The sequence below is a fragment of the Pygocentrus nattereri genome, chromosome 15 (assembly GCF_015220715.1).
Source record: "Pygocentrus nattereri isolate fPygNat1 chromosome 15, fPygNat1.pri, whole genome shotgun sequence".
Classification (NCBI taxonomy): domain Eukaryota; kingdom Metazoa; phylum Chordata; class Actinopteri; order Characiformes; family Serrasalmidae; genus Pygocentrus; species Pygocentrus nattereri.
Genome location: NC_051225.1, coordinates 25,719,553 through 25,746,232, shown reverse-complemented (window position 1 = coordinate 25,746,232; position 26,680 = coordinate 25,719,553). Strand labels below are relative to the sequence as shown.

Below are 26,680 nucleotides of genomic sequence, written 5' to 3'. Positions count from 1 at the left end.
CATTACTTGGCAAAAAATCAAACATAAACCATTTTTTCTTAAGCCAAATGTAGTGTGTGGTTAGTGTTGCGCCCAATCCCATTTCACACCTTGGCCGTACTACTTAGCCCTACCCCTCCGCTTTACGCATGCAGGTCTTAGAGGTAGGTGGTCCTAATACAAGAACCATTGTATTGTCATAGTTTAATGTAGATTCAGTGTTTTTATATTCTTCATAACAAGCATAAAAAATTGGTATGCTGATGTCTCGGACACTAGGTAGCTAAATTTCCTGTCCCAATTAAATGGTTAGTTACATTCTGGCACCTCAAATGTCAGAAATGCTACACCTTTTAAGGTGGAATGGGAACATTTGATCAAGAAGCTGGTGAATAGACTTTCAGCTTCATGTCACAGAAGACTTATTGGTGGTGATAATAAATAATTGTCATCCCCCCACCACCACCCCAACTGAAGGCATATGATTTTTTCCAATTAATTAAAACTCAGAGGTTGCTGAACTCTACTGCTGTTCTTTTTTATTTGAGGCTCCCTTTTCGTAGGGGGAATATTTTAACCACTACCTCTTGTAACTCAGTTCCAAAGGGCAAGATGACACTCAAAAACAAGGGCTAGAGGACGCAAGTGTATTTTGCCACTTACACACAAAGGGGAGGGTGGATAGAGAGGCAGAAATGTGTCCAAGGATCATGAATGGGATCTGTAGAATCCCACGATTTTATATCACATAAGTCTACAAAACAATTAGATGCCACCTCCGTGCTGACTAGTTGGTAAAGGTGCCAGAAGAAAGATGTTTTTGCCTTTCATCTAATCCCAAACCTGACTGGAATGTGGTTCTGTAGCCAAATGAGACAAAAATAAACTTTCTGGCAACAAGCACAGATAAGTTTGGTGTAGAAAGAAGGATGGATATACAGATATACTTTTGGGACTCTTTGAGATCCAGTAGGATCTGGAGAAAGTCTTCACTGAGGAGTGGTCTCAGATTTTTTGTTTTGTATTGTCCATATCTCATCAAACACAATAGTAGAAGGGAGGGTGCGCTTAGTACTAAATGCAGGGGCGCCAGTAACTGTGATGCTTGGTTTTGTTTATTTTTCCTTTGATAAGTGTTTTTATTTCATCATTTAAAGGCCAATTAAAGACATTTTTCATGATCTTTTTATCCACATTTACCAGTTGTGTCAGTAATGATGGAGCTGATTATTATGATATGATATGATATTAGGTAACATTATGGGAAATATATACAGCACTGTTCAAAAGTCTTAGGAAGCCATGGAACATGTTCAGAATATTTGTCTTGTCAGAGAGTGTGTTTTTGCAAGTAAAACATTATATAGCATAGGAGTAGTTGAATTTAAACATAAATACAGTAAAAAGGAGTAATAGTTTCTTTATAAAAACAGTTAGGCTAACATTCTGACTCACATCAAATGACAGTATATTGTTTATTTGTTTATTTGAATTTATTATGAAAATATTTTTGAATATATAAGCACTTACTGTCTAGATGAATCAATTTATATATCATTTTCTCAGAGAGCCTAAGTTCGGTGTATATGTATGCAACATTTGAACTCATTTAATGTCAAAATATCATCATGCTAGACTTTGCTAGATGACCTTTTGCCCCGTTAACTGTCCAGTTTCAAGAAGAAGCTAGGTCACATATGTGAAATGAACATGTATTTCTGTCTTCTGCTGCAGATGGTCCATCACTCCTCTCATGTACCCTGCCTCGTTCGTGTTCTCTGTGCCCAGCACGGCCTATGTGACCCTCACCTCCATCAACATCTTCATCGGAGTCAATGGCAGCATAGCCACCTTCGTCTTGGAGCTCTTTCCTGATGAGGTACCGAAAATGACGCCTTAGTCATTCCCTGTGATCTCAGTTAAAATACATCATGTGCAGTGACGATGCTATTTTTGTCACAGATGTGAATGGTAAAATAAAAGTTTTGGCAAAAATTCAAAAACAAGTAGACTTTGTTCATGTATGATTTAGTCCTCCTGTTCTTTCTGTTCTCAGCATTTAAAGGAGGTTAGCAAGATCCTAAAGAAGATCTTTCTGATCTTTCCTCACTTCTGTCTGGGTCGGGGTCTTATTGATATGGCTAAAAACCAGGCGATGGCGGATGCTTTCCAGAGGCTTGGTAAATACCACATGCCAGGTCTTTTTATTAGACTTTTTTCTACACCAAGGAATAGTGATGCAGTCATACTGTTTTAGGACAAATGCTTCATTTCGTGAATGTTAAAAGCTTTTTCTTTTATGCTGCCAGAAGTGGCCAAGGCCTTTCTACCCTTTAGAAGAAGTTGTTTTAGTAGCTTGTGCTATAACAGATTTAGCACAGACTAATGAGAGTTCTTTCATCTGTGTTCACAGGAGCCAAGCAGACAGTGGAGCCACTGGCCTGGGATTTTGTGGGGAAGAACTTATTTGCTATGGCAGTGGAGGGGATTGTCTTCTTTATTTTCACTGTACTCTTACAGTACAATTTTTTTGTGCGATTTAGGTATGACAGGTGTTCTGTTATCTTAAAATAGTAAATATTTAATCAATAAAACAGTATTTAAAAATAATACAGGAAACATAAATTTGAATTCACTGGAATCACTCATGATGTTGTTTTTATTACTTTATTCATTTGAAGTGAGTAAAGAATTAAATTACACAGTAAATTACACAGTGAGGAATACAATTAATATTTTTAAATGATATAAACCAGGCATTAAATAAAAATATGCTGTGTTTATCTATACATTGATACAATGCATACAATTTAGTTGCAACAGTTTTTATATGAGCTGTACAATTTGCTCAACTTTTCACAAATAGCACTTTATATTTGGTTAAGTACAGATTTTATTAGTGCGTAATTCTTAACGCTATCTTTTCCAAACTTTTGAAATCATCATGTTGTATATTTAAAAAAGAGCAAAAAAAGTCCAAAACTCCAAAATGGTAACCTTCCAGGAGAAGGCCAAATTAGTCTTATCTTTCAATGCAAGTAATTTTTTACACAATGTGAAAGACAGCTGTGTTCAAAAGCTGTAGGAAAATAAAAATGGACAAAATGTAGATGCAGGTTTTTGTTGTTTTCTTGATAGCAAAGATTCTCAGGTTTTATTATTGGAGACATTGATTGGAGACTCAAGCAGTACACCTTATGATTCTTCTAGGCTGCCATGGTTTAACCCTGTACTGCCACCTTTGGGTTCTGAGGATGAGGATGTAGCACGGGAGAGAGACCGGGTGAAGAGCGGAAGAACTCAGGAGGATATTCTTACTCTCATAGACTTGAGCAAGGTCTGTCATTTCCAGCTAAAATCCCCTAAAGTTTTATATATATATATATATATATATATATATATATATCATTGTAGGTATACAGTGCATAACATAGATCTTCAAATGAGCCAAAAGATACTATATATTTTATTTCAAATTTTATATTTTTCATAATTGACAGTTATCTGGACAGCTACCACTTTTTCTGCATTGTTCTGTATAGTAAGCCCATTACTTTCTCCTATTGCTGCAGGTTTATAAAGCAGGCAAAAAGCCAGCAGTGAACCAGCTTTGTCTTGGAATTCCTAGAGGAGAGGTGAGAGAAATACACTGTCGAACACCATGTAAACTGCCAGTTAACAATCTGAGTATACTGGACAAAAGCTATTTTTCCTTAGAGTGATTTAGCTTACTGAATGACCCTTTTTATTGAAATTTACAAGGTTTCCATTGCCATTTAAAAGGAAAAAAGCATTTTATTTAGGATTCCCTGTTTACATAAAAACACAGATATCATAAAATTGAATGTATTAGACACATTGTACAGTATAAAGCTATATAATCGTAAAAATGTAGTTTTAACCATGTGTGAACATTTATTTGTCATTTTTAATTAGTTGTTGACATACTTCCATATTACTCAGTAGCAATTGTAATTGCTTTGTTGTTTAGTAATAAGTCTATGATGGGTTCCATTTTTATTGATTAAAATTGTGATGTTTTTGTTTTTGCATATCAGTGTTTTGGGCTTCTTGGCGTTAATGGGGCTGGGAAGACTTCTACTTTCCTCATGCTGACTGGAGACACCAGGGTCACTTATGGAGAAGCTTTCCTTTGCAGTCACAGGTCTGCTTTGTCTTTCATACACTTCATTGTATTTTGTTTGTAGATTTAATGCTGCTTTTAATAGTAATACAACATCTTGAAACGGAATCTCTCTCTCTCTGAACCTTCAGTGTGTTGACTGAGATGGACAGGGTGCATCAGCTTATGGGCTACTGTCCTCAGTTTGATGCCATCTGTGACCTTTTGACTGGGAGAGAGCACCTGGAGTTCTACGCTCGACTGAGAGGAGTCCCTGAAGCATATGTGGCAAAGGTATTAAAGATTATAGGTCACTCGGGAACACTGAAATTGAGCACACTTTGTAATATAAGCAGAAGCAGTCAGTTATTTAGATACTCTGTGCTTTTAAGTTGGTGTGAATTAATAAAAGACTATGTTCAGCCTTTTGATGTCTCAGCCCCATTAATAATTGATCTTTGTTGCCTAGGTGGCTCAGTGGGGGGTGAAAAAGCTGGGACTAACCCAGTATGCTGATCGAGAAGCAGGAGGCTACAGTGGTGGCAATAAACGTAAACTCTCAACTGCCATTTCTCTTATCGGAGCTCCACCAGTTATTTTTCTGGTTAGTCTTCATCACAGCTTTGATTCAGATTAATTGCCACAAGCAACCCATCTTTGTATACTGTAATTACATCATTGCTGTCAAACAAAACTTTGTATAAATGGTAACTTCATCAGAGAAGGAAAACCCTTAACTTCTTAACTTGTAATGCAAGTTAATGGAACAAGATTTTGTTTCTGTTTGTCTCTTTAACATTAAATTTTGACATGATGCAAAGGGTAACTGGAGTTTCAAATTGTGTAAAAAAGTTCAAAACAGAGATAGATTTTTGTGCAACAACAGTGATATAACCTTTACAAATTATTGACTTTCTTTGTCATATATTTTGTGTATTAGAACTAGAGTAAGATTGATTGATTGTGCTCTTGCTTCATTGTGCATTGCTGATTCATTCAGCCAGCAATTAAGTTGTAAATTCCTTGTCATTATAAAGTTGCCTGTCAATCCACTCATTCCAATATCTGTAATATTTAAAGGCTCTGTGAAAATGTTTCTGACATATGAATCTTAGGATGAGCCCACAACAGGAATGGACCCCAAGGCTAAGCGCTTTCTTTGGAACTGCATCCTCAGTGTCATCAAAGAAGGCAGAGCGGTCATTCTCACATCTCACAGGTATGGGGTGTAATTCCAAAATAAAATGCTAGCCTGACTAATTAGTTCTCATTTTTCACACAGTTGGAGTCACCAGAACCTAGCAGATATGTTATGGATTTCTAATAAACTGTTGGAAGTATTAACCAAACTTTGGTTTCACAGACACTTCAGATTTTAAATCATTAATACCTGGAAACACCACATATATATTGTGATCACAGGAAATCTTTGATATTTATAGAACTGGATTTCACCTTCCAAGAGATTATTTGATATTGCATGCAGAGCAGCATTGCCGTCTGTAATGACTGCTGTTTTCAGGGATACAGGAACAGTGAGTCGATACTAATATCTGGTATTTTTCATCTACATATCTGTTGATGCGGATACATATGCAACACAGTGCAGTAAAATGAATTAAATGAAAACGTTTTAGCTCAGAAATCTGGTTCCCTCTAAATGTTCTGTTTTTCTGGAGTACAATAAATATCTCATGAAATATTAGTTTGTAATATTGGCCAAATCTTTATTGTGTGTCACTATTTTTTTTTATATGCAGCATGGAAGAGTGTGAGGCACTCTGCACTCGTATGGCCATCATGGTCAACGGTGGTTTCCGGTGCCTTGGTTCAGTACAGCACCTCAAGAACAGGTATCATATGAAAATTAACTAGTAAATCTGATTTTATTAACAAATTCTTACAAAAAACGATAAACATATATATTTAGGCTATTTAAATACATAATAATCATTATCAGCATAATCTTCATTCAAGTCGCGTATGATTAGTAGCAAATGTGAAATGAATAGTCAAGGTGTCTGCTGTCATATTTTAAATGATTATATTTAACCTGCTTATATTCTTCACTTTACAACAGGTTTGGAGATGGCTACACTATTATGCTTCGCTTGTCAGCACCCAAAAAAGAACCCTGCCCAGTGGATGCCTATATCAAGAACTCCTTCCCTGAAATAGAGCTAAAAGAGAGACACCACAACGTTCTGCAGTATCAGCTGCCATCTCATGCCTGCTCTCTTGCTCGTGTGTTTGATGTTCTGTCGAACAATTATGAAGAGCTGGGAATAGCAGACTATTCCATTTCTCAGACCACACTGGACCAGGTTAGAAAATGATTGTTATCTTACCTTAAAGTAGATGCTCTGACTGTAAATAAAGATTTAAGAAAAACAAGGCTAAACACAAGATGTTCCTCCACCACAGGTATTTGTCAACTTTGCCAAGGAGCAGACGGATGACGATGACCAGCTAACAGGAGTAGGTGTAAATGGTGGATTGGTGGCAGCTCAAACCCACAGACCTCAGCCATCCAGAAGAAGTGTCCAACCTCAAACCACCACTCAACTAGTCCGATCTCCGGAATCCAGCAGGTCACCCTCCCCAGCCAAGCCAGCTCAGCCATCTTGTTCCCGATCATCAAGCAAATCCACTCAGTCAAGAGCTGGAGGTTCAAAGAACAAAGAAGGCAAACACACCAGGCCATCAGAAGCCAAGCAACTTCAGCAGATACAAATGCAGCCTGTGTTGGAGTCTTCAGTCAGTGGACCGAAGCCCACACAAGAAGAGAGCTCTAGAAGCAAAGACCCTGCCAAGCTTTTTCTGGTGAAGCCCAAAACACAGGACAGCAAGATGTGAGCTGGTTATGGGCTGTTCAAAGAAGAAAAGCAAATTAATGAATAACAGAAGTGTTGGAGAAAAATGAAATCATTATTCCTCATCTTTTCTGACATACACCGATCAGGCATAACATTACGACCTATGTCCTTGTCTCTACGCTCCTTGTCCATTTTATCAGCTCCACTTACTGTTGAGGTGTACTTTTAGTTCTACAATTACAGACTGTGGTCCATCTGTTTCTCTACATACTTTGTAAGCCCCCTTTTACCTCATGGACCCTCAAAGAGCAGGTACTAATTGGATGGTAGATCATTCTCAGCACTGCAGTAACACTGACATGGTGGTGGTGTGTTGGTGTGTGTTGTGCTGATATGAGTGGATCAGACAATGCAGCAGACAAACAGATGGACTACAGTCTGTAATTGCAGAACTACACAGTGCAGCTGTATAATAAGTGGAGCTGATAAAGTGGACAGTGAGTGTAGAAAAAGGTGGACATAATGTTTGTGATACCTGATCGGTGTATAGGTACAATCAACCTTGTTTTTGGTCAACAAGCATATAAATTTGAGCATGATAACTTACCTGAAAATTGCAGCTAAATCATATCATAATCATCATCAGTTTCATAATAATGACAACAAAATAAAAAATGTGGTAATAGTAAATGTACAAATGGAAATCTTTGGTAACAGTAGATAATGCAGTTACAATATTGTCAACATTCGTAAATGTGAATTGTAATTTGCAGATTTGGATCTTTAGTTCTTCACTTCAGCAGTAAATAAAAAGAAACAAACCCTGGAGGGTCCGGCACTTGATCGTGGCAGATGTATCAGTACAAGAAGACCTCAGTTCTATAATTGCACATGAAAGTATTCATGAGTGTATTCATATATGACGGCTTATAAGCCTGCTGGATGCTTTCCTGGTTGTTACTACTCCTTGTCCTTTGTGTGGTGCCTTGTTCTATCCTTCAAAATTGAATGCTGTTACCTTAAAAGCCTTTAAAATTCAGGCATCTCTGTTTAGCAGCTCGCTGTGTATGTTTTATTTTGCTTGATTTGAAGACTTGAATTTTAATTGGTTGTTTTTCCTCAAGCTACGGAGCAATCTACAGAACATTTCTCAGGATCCCTCTATAAAAGGCTTAGAATCTACAGCAATCTTTATGGTGTTAGTTACATTTTACAAGTGTATGTCTTCTGCAGTTCCATGTGGTGACAAATCATACTTTTTATTTGAAGTTTGTGATGCAATTTCATAATTTCTCCGTATCTGTCTGAACAGCAGAAGTGCAGACGAGGTATTATACCCAAACACTGCCTTTTATTAGGTCAACCATTTTCTATTTCTCTTTTTCAATGATTTTAGACATGTTTTTACTCTGTTGCACTTTAGGGTGAATGTAGCTGTAAATCCAAAGATATGCAAATCACTGGATGCTTGATGCACTTTTGAAACTGTCTGATATGCACTGTATAATTAGATTTGTTCATGTATTCACTGTGGTTGTTATGGTTATGCATTTAAATATAGATATGCACATCACTTCTGTTATTTATAGTAATTTATAGGATTATCTATTTGAATATATACTATATATATTTAAAATATAAAATATATGATAATAAACGTATACACTGTACACAGGCATGAGGACTTGTGTGTTTTGAATAGACCTACTGGAAAAGTGCTGAAATTGTTGTGCTGACATTGATATTCACAGGGGAAAAAATTATAGGCTTCTAAATGTTTCTACTATTTACTTGCATACATCAAACTTCAACACTTTATCAGCTGAAAAGACAAAAATATTTAAAAACCATTGAGGATTATTTTTTCCAAGGCAATTTCGGTATAAAGTGCTCTAAAGGAGTTGCCTGGCAGCCGCGGTGGGAGCAGAGTGACTCACTCACAACGGCAGTCATGGTTCAGCCTTTTTGATCACTCCTAGCAAGCCACCTACAATTGCTCAGCAATTTCTGCTGTCCTTGATGTGGTCACCCTGACCCTGTCTGAACAAGGCTGTTAATGTCATCCCTAAAACACCTTCGTACAGTCTGCAGATTGGCGACTGCTGTGCTTTCAGGGTACAGGGATATAAGGCATTCAGATTGAACACGATGTTATAATAGCAAAAAAAAAATTGATGCGTATAAAAATGTAATTCCAACTGGGGGTCAGGGACATGCTAATGAACCCCTCAGAGCCCCTGAATATCTCAAAATTCTGGGGGTGGGGCACTAATGCTGTAAAAGCCAGCCAACATGGGACCCATCCTCCCACTGCCCACCCCCACCCCTGAATTCCAGACAGTATTTTGCACTCTGCTTTAGGGCCTGTATTTTAGCATATATGGATTCAGTTCCCTCTAGTAAGAACATTTCCAGCTCTTTGTAGTGTTAAAAATAAAACTAAGTATGGAAAAAAACCTCATTATTATAACATGATCAGACTGGTTTTTTGGTGAAAACATAAATGAGCAGATTTAGTTTTTATATGTAAGAACAGAAAGTTTTAGCTTTTAATTCTTACTTTTCAGAAGTCCGTTTTTACCATGTTATCATGTCAGACGTAATTTCTCTAGAATAATGAATGGGTTCTCAGTTCATTTTGATGGAAGGAACAAATGTAAGGATATTTTTTCCTTTTTTCCATTGTAACAACTCAACAAAAAAAAAATGTAACACTTCAGTTTCACAAACTGAATTACCACTTGGTAAGATTTGATTCATACTGTAAACACTGTTCCTCCCATTAAAATGAGTTTAGAAAACCCATTAACTTTTCCTAGAAAGATGAAATCCATGAATGAAAAACTTTACACAAGAATTTAAACTTTTTCACATCAGATTTTATATTGTAACTGGTACTAAAAACACTGAAGACAGTAAGTTGAATTGTGTAAAAAAATGCGGATTAAAGGCTGAATCTGCTTTCCTCGGGCGAATCTTCAGCGGGGAGTCAAGCTGTTTGCAGTTTATTAAGGTTCTCATTTAAAATCTAATAACAACCATGAAAATAGACTCCGGCCTGTTCTGACTGCTCAGTCAGTCTCACAGGCCGTTTAAATGTACCGCGCCTCGCCTCGAATCCACATCAACAAACAAACCGGCGGAACTCATGTTCTCAGGGTTCCTGCTAGCTCGCTGGCTAGTTGCATCGGGCAAACCTAACCTTACCATTTGAGACGGCTTCTCCCTGCGAGACGAATTTCAGACTTACTATAGTAACGTCGTGCCATATTGTTTAGCCGAAAGACTGCAAAATGGTTGTACTTAACAGTAACAACAGCAGCAATGAAGAACAAGATGTAATGTGAGTAGCTAACCTTAGTGATGAATGTTGGTGGCCGTCTAGGTTACGGTATGTATTTAACGCTGGCTGGCTCGCTGGGGTAAGAAGGCGTTTTCTTTGCTGTTCGATACGAAGACAAATTAACGTAACGTATTGTTTATGTCGGTGTGCCTAACGTTAGTTTTGCTCAGGTTGGCGCGGGTTAGCATTAGTTATGTGAGCATTTCAAGCCTGAATTTAGTAGCTGAGTTGGGTAAATAGCTAGCTAGCCATATTTTAAGGTGCTTTTGTTGCAGCAGCTAATAAACAGTTATGAGCTGTTTTGGGTTTAACTAAACATTTAGCCTGTCGTGGTGTTACTTGTCTAGATAAGTGTCAGTATACGTCAGGCAAAGAGGGTTTTAAATCAGAAAAGTCCACACTTGGCTAACCTAGCTAGGTTAACCTATCAAGTTAACGCTAGAGAACAAAGCAACCCAACAGACGTGTTTTTAATTAATTGGCTAGCTAACGTTTGCTAACGAGGCTTAATTAAGGTAGCCTCCGAATTGGCTAACGCTAACTGATAACACGGCCAACCGTTTAACTTGCTGGGGTTATATTTTTTATATTTAAAATGACGGTAAATGGTCACCATTTGTTGTCCTACATTTATCCCAGCCTTCGAAATAAACAGGTCAAATCATAGAAATGAACTAATTGATTCATCTCCGGCTAATTCTCATAGCTAGCTAACATATACAGCTTGTTTTCTGTGGTGTTGACGCCAATTCTAGTCTTAATTCTGAAGCACTTAAAGTCTCTGTTGATCACGTTTGTCTAAGCTAAAGCTACTGCCCCATTTATTCAGCTCTACACTGAGCCTGAGGCCAGAGCTAAAAATGCTCCATCTTTGTCCCCGGCTCTGTCGATCATAAACAGGGGAAAGTAGGTTAGTGTTTTACAGAGCGAGCAGATTTATACGGAGAGAAATTTGTGCCAAATTCTTAATTGTCACTACAGTGCAGTGCACACATGACATTACTTTCCACAGAAAAGCAATTTTACATTAAAAAAAAACAACAAATTCCTGAATAAGTTCCAGAATTGAAAACGGTCCACCTAAATGTAATCAACACGTCTTTCTTGTGTAGGTAGCTACTTACAAGTACTTATAAACAACATTAAATCACTATAATGGGTCTTTGGCCTGTTTTCTGTGACTCACTGTTTAAATGCAATCTCATGTATGCATCACATTCACTTTTTTCACCGTAAAGATTGAATTATGATTAAATTGGCATAGATATTTGGAGTGCTGCACAGTGTAAATCAATATAGCTGCGCATTGGTTACGTTTGGAGGTGAACTATATTCATTTCTGACCTGAATTCAGCATTTTTTTTAATGAAAATTCTCATCTTTTGTTTTTTTAAGTAGGTCAAGCAACAGAAAACATAATGCAACAGCGGTTTTGCCTTTTCATTTCAACATGCTTTATGCATTCAACTATGGTGAAGTAATGTCATGTGTGTTGCATTTCACATTTTTCCAGTGTAGTGACTGCATTTTAATTTGGTCAGTTGTTTTCTATAGCTTTACCCAAGCAGAGCAATTTAAATACATTCAGTTTCATTGAACCATGCAGTACTATGTACTGAGTTTTTTTATTAACCTAAAACAAACTGATCAAAAGGGGAAAAAAGACAGCTTTTATTAAAACTTCACAAGCTTTCAATTGAAAGTGAGTGGCAGGTGACACTGTCCTAATGTTACATAAATCCTTGTCAGACTTTATAAAAAAAAAAAAAAAAAAAAAAAAAAAGGTATTTATTGGTTTGTTATTAGTTTATCATGCTCTTTTTGCTGATGCCAGGGGTGTTACATGGGCATAATGCAAGCCAAGACATGTTTGGTGGCTGGAATCTTTTTCTATAGTTTTGCAGTGGAGCTACAAAGTAGGGATCTATTTTGATATCTGATAGATCTTTTTCTTGTGCATATCAGTTAACCATTCATTCAATGCAGGTCGGCTGACTTTATGTTGATACCATATGTGTTTGTCCCTTAGCTTGATAGAAGAGCACAGCTCATCCTTGCCCAGCTCACCTGACAAACGAATCTCTCCAGCCAAAAAGAAGCAGTACTTTATAAGGCAGGCCGTTCGCAACTCTGACCTCACGCCCAGAGCCAAGGGCAAAAAAAGCCAGAGGAGACAAGAGAACAGTAAGTGCTCCCTACTGTAATACAAAAGAAAGGTTATTCGGCTTTTAGTATCTGTTTAGCTGTGCAAACTTTTTTCCCACACCTGACTTGATGTTTCCTTACCAGCACAAACATGCTCACCTGATTATTCATGGTTTTTTTTAATTAAATGATATTATGAACTTGGATTTTTACAATCTGTTAAGGTTTTATGAAAAGACGGTTTTGATCCTATTTCCTCCTTTTCTAATAATCACATTCTAAAATAGCTCGTTACCTGGCTAATCTTCTGGAGCGGGATGAGTGCTCCAAAGACGAGGCTGAGGCATGTGAGACAGCCTCACCCACAGTCTTCACTGAGGCTTGCACCAATGAAAACCTTGTGGAGGTACAGCAACCTATTCCGGTGATTTAGTTTAAACACACAGCAGCCTTTTAAAATAGTCTTTCTCGTTTCTCTTAGTATTGGAGTGACTTCATGAACCACTCAGGAGAGGAGCAGGAGAAACTCCTAGCCCTGCTGGAGGAGGAGGCGAGGAGGCACAACTCTAGAAAGGCCCCCAAAGATCAGAGAGAAGGTGCGTTATCATTTTACTCCTCATATACTCACAGAATGTGTCTATACAAACAATATAATTACATAATGATTGCTCATTGATCGCCACTCAGTGGATCACTAACAGATTTGGTCCTAGATGGTCAGAGTCCAGAAGAGTTTGCTGATTTCTCTGCTCAAACATACCTGGTTCCGTTCAGTAGGCGGTTGCTAGCTTTGTACTTGAGCAGAAAAAAATCTGCAAACTGTGCTGGACTCTGGCTCTTCAGAATGAAATTCTGGAATTGGATACCACTGATCTATAAATTGATGTCATGGATTGGTGGTGGGGGTCAATAAGACTTTCTCTTGCATTAGTGAACCCTGCCTACACTGCTCAGGAATGCTTCCGAAGGATTGACCGGAGGCTGCGTGCAACATTGAAACGAAAGCGTATTCCCATAGTGAGTCATTCTTTTTTTCTTTTTTTTTTTTTAATGTAATGGACATGCGTGTGCAAGTTGGAGTAGCTGAACATGGACTGCACATAAGTTTTCTACACACATCTTATGTATTTACACCATTATTTGACAATATTTTATATCAGGCCCCCCACAGGACAACCTTGGAGCAGATGTTATTTGTGACACTGACTTGGTGGTGGTGTGTTAGTGTGTATTGCAGTGCTATGAGTGGATCACACAGCAGTGCTGCTGAAGTTTGTTTTTTTATTTTTTATTAAAAACACTCTGTCCACTATTAGACACTGTTGGTCCACGTTGTAGATGTAAATTGTTAATCATCCTCTATTCCTTCATCAGTGGTCACAGGATACTGTTGGCTGGACATTTTGGTTGGTGGACATTCTCAGTCCAGCAGCGACAGTGAGGTGTTTAAACACTCCAGCAGCACTGCTGTAACTGATACACCTATACCAGCTCAACACACACTAACACACCACCACCACATCATACCTTCTCCTGTGATATACACCCTGCACCTGTTTTAAGTTATACCTCGCAAATTATCTTTTCTGTCAAAGGTGACTCTGGAGATTCTGGAGACTGACCTACTAACCTTTTTTGGGGCTACACCTCACTCTATCTATGTCACCAAACTTGGCAGCAGGTATGTTGCCCACAGGAGGAAAATGTCTATGCAGTTATGATTGACTGAAATGTTTGTATCTGTTTTGTAGAACCTTTTTCTAGAAAGTCAGAAATATTTTATTCATTTGGATATTTATGTTCCCCAGTTTTGAGAGGCTGCTGCTTCATGCTGTCTGCCAGTATATGGACCTTGTTTCAGCCAGTAAGTAGATCCAGCAGGTACAGCAGTAGCATTTAGACATCAAGTTAGGTTTTGCTGCGCAACCCACCACACAACACAACTTTTTGACATATTTGCGTATGTGGGGGCCTTAATGTGCTTTGTCTCTGTATCACGATATTTGAAGACATTATCACAATATACGTTATGTATTGCAATATTTGGTTTTGCTGAAGTTTGATAAGCTAGAACAGGCAGAATGTGCCAGCCATGCCACATTTAAAAATACTGATTAAAAACTATAAGTTAAATAATTTTTTTGAAATGTTTCGTACTGAGCTGAAGTTAGAATTTACACTGGACTAATTATGCTCTCTTTGTATTGAAGCATGCAGTGTTCCTTAACTTCTGCTGATATCCATAGTATGCTCAGAAAAGCATAGTGTGATGTTTTATGATGTAAATTACCGCAATACATTAAAATATTGTCATGTTGCTTAGCCCTTTCTTGTTTATTTGTGCACCATTACTGGGTAAATAGTTCGTAGTACATTCATTGTACCAAAATAATTGAATCAGTTTGAACTTTGGTGAAATTTCATGATTCACTGAATCATTTTCTAAAGAATCAGAATCAATTTTTAAGGTAAAAAAATTACACATTTATCTTACATGAATTTTTGTGTTTGTTTGCTTGAATGCTAACCTGCATGTCCTGTGTTTCAGGCTATGATTGTAATGGTGCTCGGCAGACAAGGGTCATCAACAAACGGGAGGAGTTTCTGCCCCCCTGCCCGCTGCTCTCAGCCTATGTGGAACAGATGAGCTGAAAAGACTGCCACCTTCTAGCCCTGCCACATAAACTGGCCAGTATGAGTTCTAGAAGCAGCTTTAAGTAAACAGGCTTGTAAGCCTACTGTCTGCCAATTATGTTAGAAAGCCTTTGTTTATGAGAGTGAGAGTGGGCCACCATGTTCTTTAGTAGACTCCTGCACTAGCTACCTAAATGGTCAGTTGTACTGGAAACCTTTGACTCAGTGTAATTTTAATTTGTTTGATAACGCACAAATTCTATATGGTCCACATTGATATTCAAGGCAGTTGTATTGTTTTGTCACAAAAGGCTTTTATAGGTGCTATCAGTGAATTTATCTCTTGCCACATCTTTGCTACTAAATAGAAACCTGCCTAAAAATATTATAACATGATACTGATTCGATTTTTGTGATACCACTAAAAGTGCTACTAAGTTTTATGTGGTAGTTTTTGTCCACATTGATTAGGTACAAGATGAAGCATGTTTTGTACATTCTTTACCATACTTTTTGATTTTGGAATAGATATGGGTTACTCTGATCTAGATAAATCTTCTCCGTATGTGTCATGTAAATATGTTGTATGAATAGATCAGTTTAGCCAGAGCCGTGTAGAGAGAGTTGTGTCAACGGAAGTTCAAAATTCTTGATGATCACATGATTCACGTAGACTTCAGATAGTTCCAGTAAGTTCTTTGCGGGCAATTTAAACCCATAAACACAGAGTGACAGAGCTGAAATGAGCACTGAACTATAAGCTGCACTTATTTTATTTATTGTATTGTATCTTATTGTTATTGTATTGCATTGAATGGCACAGAGTTCTGCGTTCAACTCTTTCTTTTTCTCTTGGTGTCTGCAGTGACATATTTGTCTCTTGCAGTATCTGAGCTCAGGACTGTCTTTTTCTCTAAGCTATTGGTAACTAGCAAAGATACTTTCTCTAGATTGACAAAGCACTTCTTGTAAGTCGCTCTGGATAAGAGCGTCTGCTAAATGCTGTAAATGTAAATGTAACTGCATCTTTTGGTACTTGGCAGTCAATAAATGCATTGATTAGCAGTATGTATGTAGAAAACCAAAATGTGTGTGTAGTTACAACAATATGATATATTTTAAAGTAACATTTGCTATTATTTGAGGATTCAATGGCAATCGTTACTTGCCTTGTTGACATATTAGGTAAATGTCAACATGGTTTCAAAGTGTTTTGTCGTTATTAAAAACTCAAAGCAATAAACATTATAGATATTATGTTCTTAAAGTTATATGGTAGTTAAGATCAGTCATCTTACTGTTTATTGATATACTTGGAGGGGAGGGGAAGGAATGTTTCAAAATTGAGATCCAGTTAGTTTCCCAACATTAATACATATTTAATTGATGGTTGTTTCAGTGATCCCAAGGCCTAGATAATCTTCACTTTACTACTGTAAACTCTATGACTTTCAGAAAGGACAGAAGGAGAAGGAGCCAAAGAAATTTGTTTGGCTTGCATATGCAAAAATCTGCCATTTAAAAGGGTACGTTAAAACACATCACATCCAGACAGGACAGGACATAGTAAACACATCTGTTTATATTTGTCCACATATAAACATATTTTATGTATCTTGTCTACTGTGCACATCACTATGCACATATTTACTGCAATGGATTCATTAAATAAAGCTATAATGGAACTCAAACACGAATAGCCTGGCACACAGTTTGTCTGTGCCCTTTTCTCCATGTTGTCCCAGCATGATTTGCTCTGCTGCATGGAGATGCTTCAGTTGCTCAGAGAGAAGAAAAAACTGCTGGCTCAAGTCAGCAAAAGCAATTGTTAATTACATACCATCACTAAAGAATGTGACAAACAGAAGCCTAAATACATGTTAATTGAATTCAGATGTGCTTATTATATAGAAAAATGATTCTTTAAATGTTTTACCCTTTAAAAGTGCATCACAACCGGTCTATTCACTGCAACTCTGCTACGCTGATAATATTTGCTGCTTACTTCCAGGAGCTATTGAGAGGCTCCATGATCCACCATAGCTGAAAAAAAAAAAAAACGGTCCATTGGAGTGAATGGAGTTGACGCAGCTCTCTCTGCACGGCTCTGAGTTTAGCTAACGTAACAAAAAGTGTTAGTGATAGCATCTTTAAGTGCCTCAATTCAAAACAGTTACACATTCAATAGGTTTTAGTTTAGTCACATTTTTCACAAGTTTCTTCACCACAGTCTTTGTGTTCTCAAGAACACAATGTTGATACTAATATTAGTTTTGGAACTAATCCTGAGATTTAGGACTAATTAATCATATGGGTTCCCAGGCCCAGTCCTGTTGACCATACACATGCATTTTTCCTGCTTTACACACCTGGGGTTGCCAGACCTGGGACTTTGAAACCCTGGTCTAATATATGTAAAAATATCTAGGGTTTCCAAAGTGGAGACGTCAAAACACCAAGTCTCCAAAGGTTTACAAAACCCGCTTTTGTCTTTGAAGAGATCCCAGTGTTTCAGGGATAAAAGAATCCCTTAAAAGTGATATGTTGTATAAGTAGTACTTGCAGTGCTAGTTGCATGTTTTATCACTTTTTTTCTTTTTTCAGCATCAGTGCTCTAGTGTTGCATACTGGACTTTTATATTTTATCCAAATGATGCTACCAAGTATGTGCTTTTTTGTGAAATGATGATTATGATTTCTCATAAATGTGCTCACTTTCTTCTGGTGAAGCCATGCATGACGGCAGTGGTACTGGTGCCTCTGTTATCTCAAGACATTCTGCTATATGTAGTGCTTTTTCTTTGTGTGTTTTGAAAGTTTTTAGTCAGGAAAATTGAAGATTTTTTTTTTTTCTCTCCAAGTTTCATTAATTCTGCATAATTCAATCATTGAGATGTAAACTTGGCCATACAGGGTGGTTGGGTGTGACATTAATTATAGAGAAAACTTACGGACTCTTTACAGTGATCTTGAAAGGAATTTGAATGAAGAAATGGGCAACTTTTTGGATCTATGTTGCCTCACACTGTCCTGTATTTCTCCTTTTCTGCCATGAATATATTAATACATTAATATATACACACATGTATATCTGTATATGTATAAATAATATTATGTGTGTGTTTTAAGCCAAATCTTTGCCTCAAAACTATTGTATAGCAGTGTGTCTGACAGTTTTTTTTACCATTTCGTGTTAGAACTTTGTGAGAGCATTTTGAGGCATTAAACACTTCAAACGTCTGGTTCCTATCACCATCACTGTCAACAATTCTGCCTCTGTACATTTTTCTAGAATGGTGTGTTTCCCGTCAAACCAAAGCTGGATAGCTTTGTGTATATCTTCATGATTTAATTAAGCAGACACTTTAAAAGATTGTTGGAATTCCTCTTTAAGCAGCACAACTCAAATTGAGCAGAGGACCTGTTTATAGTGCAGAGCTTCAGAAACAGGCTCACATATATTTTAACTGTTATTGTTAATGCCAGATTTTAATATATTTGGATCAGCCTCAAAGGCATGTTGTACAAGGTTATGTCCAAAGGTATGCTCGCCTTTAAGGCACATAACATTTTATTTTTTTCAGGCCGTTATCATACCCTTATCAACTTGCACTCACAAATATGCCTTACACATGCATGCCAGTTTGTCAGTAATGTGACCTTTGCTTTAGTTTCACACATTTATAGATCAAGGCTTGTTGTGGTTTACATCATGAGTACGTTTTGTGACATTTTATACTCTGATGAGGCTGGAGACCCTCAGCCAGCCGGTGTGTTGATGTTCCGAACCAAAGTAAGAGTGCGTGTTTACTCATTTTCTCAGGCATCAACACTTATGAATGTGTATTTCTACACACATCAAACACATGTTTATTCACGTGAAGCCAGGAGTCCCACATGTTACTGTAGATGTGAATGCTGGGCTTAGGGGATGGCTTTGTACAATATTCATATTTGTCTGCCTGTAGATTGCTGTTATAATGTATTGGTAGTTTAATGCAGTGATATTTAGCTTCATCTACCATAGACTACAGGGTGTGTCTTTTTACATGTAAGTGGGACAAAATGGAAATATGAATGTTTGGTATCAAGTAAAATTTCAAGATCATTTTTGAATGAATATTGTGTCACTGGGATGCAAGCCATGTGTGATCTGTCAATGTCTGTATGTAAACATTGGAATAAATACTTAGTCAAGCATCTGTTGTCTTGAATGTGTTGTACTTCCTGAAAAGCTTGTGCCATACAAGAAAAGTACACTTTGTACACTTCTGAGCTTGCACTCCGTGAACCCAAGCTCGACACTGTAAGAAAAACAGCCCCTGCAGGGGTTCTTTAGTAAAGAAAACTCAAAAGACCCCTTTCTATGATTGCTGATGGTTCTGTATAGAACTTTTTTGATAAGGGTTCTACATGGCACCGAAAAAGTCTCCTTCTGTTGTTATGATGTCAGGCTTGTTACAATAGAAGAACCCTTATGGGGGCTGTGTAGAACCCTTTTCAAAAACCATCTACAGCACCTTCTCCATCAATCTGAGGAACTCGATGCAAATACCCCTTTAATCAATCCACATAGAACCGTTTTCTTTACTAAGGAACCCTTGAAGAACCACTATTTTAAAAGTAGTTCGGAGAGTAATGGAATCTGTGTTTTTTCTTGGTATTGCTTGGTATCGTGTCGACAAGATAATCGGTGCTACTGTCCATCCCCACATCAGAGGTTTTGTGGGATTGACAGAAATAACAAACTGAACAAATTCATTTGTCCTCGAGTGGATTCTGAGGAAGGGGCTGGGGGCTGAGGGGGCTGAGGGGCGGGGTCAACTCCTAATTGCACCTAGAGCATCTCTGCTAAACGCTCGCGGTTTCCCTATAAAAGCCGCCAAGGGCTGAAACAGCACAGCGATGCTGAACTCTGACAGCGCGACACTGGCTGTCCAGCAGCGAGGGGAGGAGCCCCGTCCAGCTTTGAGCCAACTATACCTGACCGCTGGGTGTGCTTAGGAGGTTAAACTGACCATGAACGAGTCGGTGGACTCCAGTAACGGCTCCAGTGACGCTGCTACCCCCGATGAGGAGGCGCCGCTGCTCGTGGACGCCTGGCTGGTGCCGCTGGTGTTTGGGGTCATCATGGTGGTGGGACTCACTGGAAACTCTCTGGTTCTCCACGTCATTTCAAAGCACAAGAAAATGTGGACAGCAACCAACTTTTACATAGGTGAGTGTTCTAAAAGTGTGTTTTTAGAAGTATTTTATTAGACATGGATGATAATGATACTAGTAATAATATGAAGGACAGCAACATTCATAAGGGCACCGTACAACAAGACAAATGTACATCATATAAAAGTAAATCATATTAATTAAAAAAATTATATATATATATATATATATATATATATATATATATATATATATATATATATATATATATATATATATATATAAGGTGAAAAATGTCAACAAATATAAATGTAGTAAAGGACCTTCAAACAGCACATGAAGAACTAGTACACTGTCAGAAATAAAGGTTCTGTGCAGGTACATTTGTTGTTCATCAAGGTACAAACGATGTAAATGTGCCCTCAGAGGTATAACAGTGGTTTTACCTTAAAGGTGTAGCTTAAATAAGTTTTCCCAAGTGAAAAGTACATATCTGTACCTTTTCATAACCGAATGTTTTAAGACAGAACAGTAAAAGGCTGGAGGCGAGACGGGGTGTGTAGAGTCAGTACAACTTTTCAGTGGATTATGATAAAAATGTTCTCTGACTGAAGGTACTGAGATGTGCCCTTGAGTGCACCTCTCCCACTGACCTTTCAAACCTTTATTTCTGAGAGGGTAGAAAGAAAGAAACAGAAGGTCAAAAGGTAAGAAATTATCTTGAGATGTGAGATGTGATAATGGACAAATAATCATTAGTTGAGTTCTACTGAGTGATATACTTCATTCATACAACTTTCATTTGTATTGCTGCTCCCTGATCTGTACAGTATCTATTACATCTACATGTCTATATTTGTATACGCATGTGTATATAATAACCTACATTCATATTACTGCATATCTCACTTTATGTATGTGTTATGTATATATGTATATTATATACTATATATTCAATATGTACATTCCTGTATATAAACATAATACACAGATAGATAGATACATATAACACTGCATATATAACACTGTATATTTTATATTGTATGTCTCATATTTTATATTACATATTTCACATTTCACTTATACACACATGTATATAACAGTTATATTTATGCACTGGTCACTGTTACCACCGCACTTTATGTAAATAATGTTATATATTGCACTTCTGGTTAGATGCTAACTACATTTCATTGGCCCTGTACTTGTACTCTGCACAATGACAATAAAGTTGAATCTAATCTAATCTAATCTAATCTACTCGTGTCTCTTTTTAAAGAGCTAAAGCTCAGTGAGATTTTGAAGTATTTGGAAGCGTGAGGTTAAAAAGCATCTTTTCTGCTCAGCGAATCTGGCGATGACTGACATCACGTTCCTGGTTTGCTGTGTGCCGTTCACTGCTGTGCTGTATCCTCTGCCCAGCTGGGTCTTTGGAAATTTCATGTGTAAATTTGTGAGCTACATCCAGCAGGTAAGTTATTTCTTTCTGATCAAAAGCTTTGTGTTGAAAAATTCATTGTTTTGAAGCATAATCTGTGCTCACCTGACATGCAACCGGTTATTAATAGGTCATCCACCGATTTTCCTTTCGTAGGTGTCTGCACAGGCTACCTGCGTGACACTGACCGTGATGAGTGTGGACCGCTGGTACGTTACCGTGTACCCACTGCGCTCTCTGCAGTGTCGCACCCCAAGAGTTGCCACCATGGTCAGCCTGGGAATCTGGATAGGTCTGCAGCTCTCTTGTGGATTCTTTACCCATATTAGCAATACACATCATATTAAGTGCTTTATGCTGTGTAATTAATGCTATAAATGTACTGTACACTCTTAAAAAACAAAAATGGTTCTATTAATAACCATGAACACTCAAACAACCCCTTGTGTGATTAAAGAGTTCCTTGCATCAGGAAAAGGTTTTTCAGATTGATGGAAAATATGCATCATTGTGCTATAGGCAGTTCTTTATGGAACCTTTTTGAGAAAGATTATGCCTAGCACCCAAAAGGGTTCTTCTATTGTTACAATCTTGACATCGCAACATTTGAAGAACCCTTTTCAAAAAAACACAAAGGGTTCCTTGAGTGTTCATGGTGATTTATAGAACCATTTTCTTTACCAAAGAACCATCTTTTTTGAGAGCGTAGAACAGCTTGTTTCATTATAAAGAAATTATAATGAAATCCAAAAATTATAATCATAATTAGTCATTTAAACTCTTGTTGGATGTGATTCATTCCAAATGGATCCGATGTCTGAATAAATAAATATCGTGACATATGATCTATGAAAAGTATCGCAATATTATATTATAGTCATATTGCCCACCTCAACTTTGTAGACACCTGCTCTTTAATGGGTGATTTTTTTTTTATAAAATCAAGGGTATCAATAATGCTTTTGTCCCAGCATGGATGCTGTAACAGCCTCTACTCTCATGGAAAGGCTTTAAACAAGATGTTGGAAGATTGCTGTGAGGATCTGATAACATTAGTCACGTCAGGCACTGATGATGCTGATTAGTTGTGGGTCACAAAGGCCACTCCAGCTCAAAGTGTTGGATGGAGCTCTATCACTTCAGAGAACACAGTTCTCTGCAGGCTCCAGAGCATCCCATTCTATTCCCATTGCTTTTCTGTGGATATTACACCAGCTGCGTTAGAAACGTGTGTACCATGAAGTAGCTTTACTTTAGCTTTTACTTTAGCTGTTTAGGGGTGTCTACAAATTAGATATACATTGTTTTTAGAAGATTGGCCTTTGTTTTTTCTTTGTTTAGGATCTTTACTGGTGTCTGTGCCAGTGCCTCTATATACCAGGACTTTATCTGGCGAATGGTATGGCCCTCGGGTATTCTGCACCGAGACCTTTCCCACAACAACACACAAGAAGGTTTTTATCCTCTACAATTTCCTGGGTGTGTATATGCTCCCACTGGTGACGATCTGTGTGTGTTATCTGGTCATACTGCACCAAATGGGCCGGCCAACTGTGGAACCTGTCGACAATAACTATCAGGTAATGTTAGTACAGTTAATCCTAAACGCTGTGCACTGGCAGCGATTTAGAGATGCAGTAGTACAACCTTAATCGTTCAAAAGCCAGACACTTAGGATGATATTATAATAAAATTTTAAAAAGATGATATTAAAATAAACTTTTAAAAAAGGCAACTGACCATTAACAAACCACACATAGTGTTTGAAGATTATAAAATACTTCTGAAAAGATATCACTTAAAATGCATATAAGTAAAATGCTTATTAGTGTTATTATAAAGTACTATCATATCTTTTTCCGACTCCAGGCAAACATAAAGGTTTTCCCCAGAACATCCTGACATCTGTTGGATTGCCAGGCTTTTAAATGGCTGGTAAAAAATGCATATATTGCATACTAATGGGTATGTTTATCAGGCCATGTTTCTTACTGTAAAAGAGGTCATTATGAGAATGTAGGTCAATCAAAATCTGAAATCAAAACGGACCTTTTTCTAAATATTCTCAGTCCACAATTAAACTGATCAAGTTCAGGATCTGCAGATTTGTTGCACAGAATATGTGATTGGACTTTATTTATTAACTAATTTTGGCTGATCTGAGTTGAAATTTGTTGACCTAAATAATATCATAATAAGTGCACTTGCAGTGTATCTGAGGGCTGCTGCAGCACAAAACACCAAAATGTTGTAAGAAAATTACAACTGCACCGCTCATTATATGAAGTCTTTTACTTTCAATGTAGCATTGTTACTTTATTTATGCTGTTTAAAATGCCAGTTTGACCCAATAAAAAGGAAATAATGTTTTTTTTTTTTTGCAATTTTGGTTAATACTGGCATGTGATTCATGTGTTCAATTAGCCCACACAGTGTGAGCTTCGGGTTAGAAAAAAGGGCTAATAAAAATGGGACAATTTGGCGGTCTCACTTTATTTGGATAGTCCCCTATAGTTCAAATTGTTAACAAACTATCTGTTGAAACTCAATTGTTTCTAAACAGTGGTGGGGTTAGAGTTAGGATTAAGACCAGGGTTAAGGGTAAAGGTTGGGTTTATCTTCTGGGTTGAGGTTGAGGTTAGGGTTAGCGTTAGGATTAGAGCAGGTTTAGAGCTAAAGACAATTATGGTCAATTTAGTAGATATTTAGTTGGATGTAACTTGAAAGTAAATTTAATATCTACAAAGCATCTAAAGTGGACTATCCAAATAAATTGTTACCAATTGGGCTGTAAATAAATTGTAATCAGCCATTAACTGGCGTATCTCTACAATAAATTTTGCTCAACTTTAAAATGTCTTCTGAGTTTTGTCACCATATACCAGCAGAAGGAGAGAAAAAAATTCACCAATATCAGGTTTCAGTTCCCCCTCCCACCGCCTGCACCTATCATTGAGAGAAAACCTTCAACTAGTTTAGGGACCCTCAGAAATATGTCAATGTAAATATGCATTTTCACCATAGGAAGTTCCATCTAGTCACAGTCAGTTAACTGAGAAAGACAATTTGAATCAATGATTTTCACAACCTAGTAATCAAATGTCTTTTCTGCGATTTCTGTGCTTCAGCTGCAGGTCCAGACTGAGCGCAGTGCTGCTGTGAGGGCTAAAGTGTCTCGTATGGTTCTGGTGATCGTACAGCTGTTTATTCTGTGCTGGGGTCCCATTCAGCTTTTCATCATGGTGCAGGCCTTTAGTCCGCACTTCCGCCAAGACTACTACGCTTACAAAGTGAAGATATGGGCCCACTGCATGTCATACAGCAACTCCTGCATTAATCCTATTGTCTACGCCTTCATGGGTGCCAACTTCCGCAAGGCCTTCAAGAGAACTTTTCATTGCCTCTTCAAGCAGCGGGTGTCTGTCGCCCAGCAGCCGAACGCAAATGCCAACACAGAGATGCACTATGTGTCATAGGATCTGTTTCAGAGATTCAAAGTATCTTTTGGTCATATAAATATTCCCTGTACTCAATACTGAGGCTGTAATGTTAAAACGTAGTCTAGACTGTATTCATATTATAATGAATGTTGTGAGTGTTTGAATGTTTGTAAATTTGTAAGATAATTTGATTTGATGAATACTATATGTTCAAAAGTTTGTATACATTTTTTTTTTATTTCTTTGAAAGTAGGGGTAATGATAGGGGATTTGTGTGCTTTGGTGCAGTAACAGCCTCTGCTCCTCAGTGAAGACTTTACACTAGATGTTGGACCATTGCTGTGATGATTTGATTGCAGCCACAAAGGCATTAATGAGGTCATTCATAAATTGATTTGGGATGATCATGATTTTTCTGGATCACAAACACCATTCCAACTCATCCACTTGGATGGAGCTCCACTCCAGGGAACACAATTCCACTGCTCCATGGCCCAGTGCTGGAGGGTTTACCCCTTTAGCCATTTTGGGTCCTGCTTCAATATACTTTCTTTAATATGCCGTTGTCTACCTTGACTTGGAAGTGTGTCATTCCATTACACTAGTGTGGCCACTCATTGAACAGTCACTCAAACTGAACTCTGAAAACTGAAGTCCCTGACCCGCGGCAGTTTAGCCTCTGAGCTAATCGGCTAGCCTGGCAAACTTTTGAAGCTGAACAGAATGTACATCAAATTTGTGAATAATTGTTTTGTTTGGCTGTCACCTTTGCTGCAGAGCTGTGGTGCCTTTCTTTTTGTTGTTGTTAGCCATGTAGCCTTTAGCATGCTAACTAGCAGTCTAGCAGAGGAAAGTGGTGAAGTTGTGTCTGCAGTCATGAATAACAGATGGAGTCATTTGCAGCCTAAAACCCAGCAAATTGAATGTTGGGTTTGAGATACTACGTATTTAAAGTAGCTTATTGCTATGACTTACTATAAACAGGTTTGTCTGCCATTTTATCAGGTTTAAAAGGGGAAATTCATCAGGTCAAAGTGCTCATATGGAAAAAAAAAATAGATGGACATACATTATTATACACTTCAATTACATTGCTGCCCATGCTGACATACATTCCAAACACTAAAATGTATGTCAGAATATATGGCCATATTAACCACATTTATTTTAAAATAGATTTTTAAATGTATGGAGAAATATTGTACACAGAAGTTTACCATACAAAAAATAAATGTATGTGAATATAGTTATGAAATACACTCGAACATGAATGAAAATAGCCAAAACATTAGTCTAATGCACTTCACTGTGAAATACCTTCTGAAATGAATTTGTATCGCAGTATCTTAATTTTAAGTATTAGCGAATGAACCTTTAACATGGCGAAAGCAAGTGTTGTAGGTATTGATGCACTGTGGAAATGCAGCTACAATGTGATCATTCAGAATCTTTATTATAGATTTGCTAAAAAGTAATGCTGAGAGAGGCACGTGATGACATCAGAGGTCATTTAGAGTCAGATATTTAATGGGAAGAATATGAGAATGTTACAAAAAGGATTTCTCTAAAACAGGGCAGTCATGGGCTGGAGGTTAGGGA

The 26,680-nt window shown here is 37.6% G+C and overlaps 3 protein-coding genes across 7 annotated transcripts in view; all 3 read left to right on the top strand.

The window, feature by feature from the left end:
- zgc:172302 (phospholipid-transporting ATPase ABCA1) overlaps positions 1-7,224 on the top strand; it is a 38,259-nt gene extending 31,035 nt beyond the window's left edge. For all 5 annotated transcript variants that reach the window (XM_037545459.1, XM_017712087.2, XM_037545460.1 and 2 more), the window contains 12 exons: positions 1,714-1,858; positions 2,036-2,159; positions 2,393-2,522; positions 3,190-3,316; positions 3,552-3,614; positions 4,038-4,144; positions 4,255-4,396; positions 4,572-4,706; positions 5,218-5,321; positions 5,863-5,955; positions 6,183-6,426; positions 6,527-7,224. In XM_037545459.1, the coding sequence (XP_037401356.1) occupies positions 1,714-1,858; positions 2,036-2,159; positions 2,393-2,522; positions 3,190-3,316; positions 3,552-3,614; positions 4,038-4,144; positions 4,255-4,396; positions 4,572-4,706; positions 5,218-5,321; positions 5,863-5,955; positions 6,183-6,426; positions 6,527-6,958 (1,846 nt within the window). In that variant the 3' untranslated portion in view covers positions 6,959-7,224. The remainder of the gene's footprint in view (positions 1-1,713; positions 1,859-2,035; positions 2,160-2,392; positions 2,523-3,189; positions 3,317-3,551; positions 3,615-4,037; positions 4,145-4,254; positions 4,397-4,571; positions 4,707-5,217; positions 5,322-5,862; positions 5,956-6,182; positions 6,427-6,526) is intronic.
- A 2,807-nt stretch (positions 7,225-10,031) lies between these two features.
- r3hdm4 (R3H domain containing 4) lies at positions 10,032-15,899 on the top strand. Its single transcript, XM_017712089.2, has 8 exons — positions 10,032-10,261; positions 12,291-12,445; positions 12,694-12,812; positions 12,888-13,002; positions 13,338-13,423; positions 14,002-14,087; positions 14,215-14,270; positions 14,955-15,899. Exons 1-8 carry the CDS (start codon positions 10,212-10,214, stop codon positions 15,056-15,058), a joined length of 771 nt encoding a protein of 256 aa, XP_017567578.1. The 5' UTR covers positions 10,032-10,211; the 3' UTR covers positions 15,059-15,899.
- A 4,160-nt stretch (positions 15,900-20,059) lies between these two features.
- LOC108435885 (G-protein coupled receptor 54) lies at positions 20,060-25,328 on the top strand. The gene is made up of 5 exons (XM_017712011.2): positions 20,060-20,258; positions 21,550-21,674; positions 21,798-21,933; positions 22,983-23,221; positions 24,770-25,328. Exons 1-5 carry the CDS (start codon positions 20,060-20,062, stop codon positions 25,115-25,117), a joined length of 1,047 nt encoding a protein of 348 aa, XP_017567500.1. The 3' UTR covers positions 25,118-25,328.
- The last annotated feature ends 1,352 nt before the right edge of the window (positions 25,329-26,680 follow it).

Bases quoted from the DNA above. Each gene is read 5' to 3' on its own strand.
- LOC108435885 (XM_017712011.2), top strand. From the start codon at position 20,060: ATGAACGAGTCGGTGGACTCCAGTAACGGCTCCAGTGACGCTGCTACC. The intron at 20,259-21,549 runs GTGAGTGTTCTA...TTTTCTGCTCAG, and splicing joins AGCAACCAACTTTTACATAG to CGAATCTGGCGATGACTGAC. The intron at 23,222-24,769 runs GTAATGTTAGTA...TCTGTGCTTCAG, and splicing joins CTGTCGACAATAACTATCAG to CTGCAGGTCCAGACTGAGCG.
- r3hdm4 (XM_017712089.2), top strand. From the start codon at position 10,212: ATGGTTGTACTTAACAGTAACAACAGCAGCAATGAAGAACAAGATGTA. The intron at 12,813-12,887 runs GTACAGCAACCT...CGTTTCTCTTAG, and splicing joins CCAATGAAAACCTTGTGGAG to TATTGGAGTGACTTCATGAA. The intron at 14,088-14,214 runs GTATGTTGCCCA...TATGTTCCCCAG, and splicing joins GTCACCAAACTTGGCAGCAG to TTTTGAGAGGCTGCTGCTTC.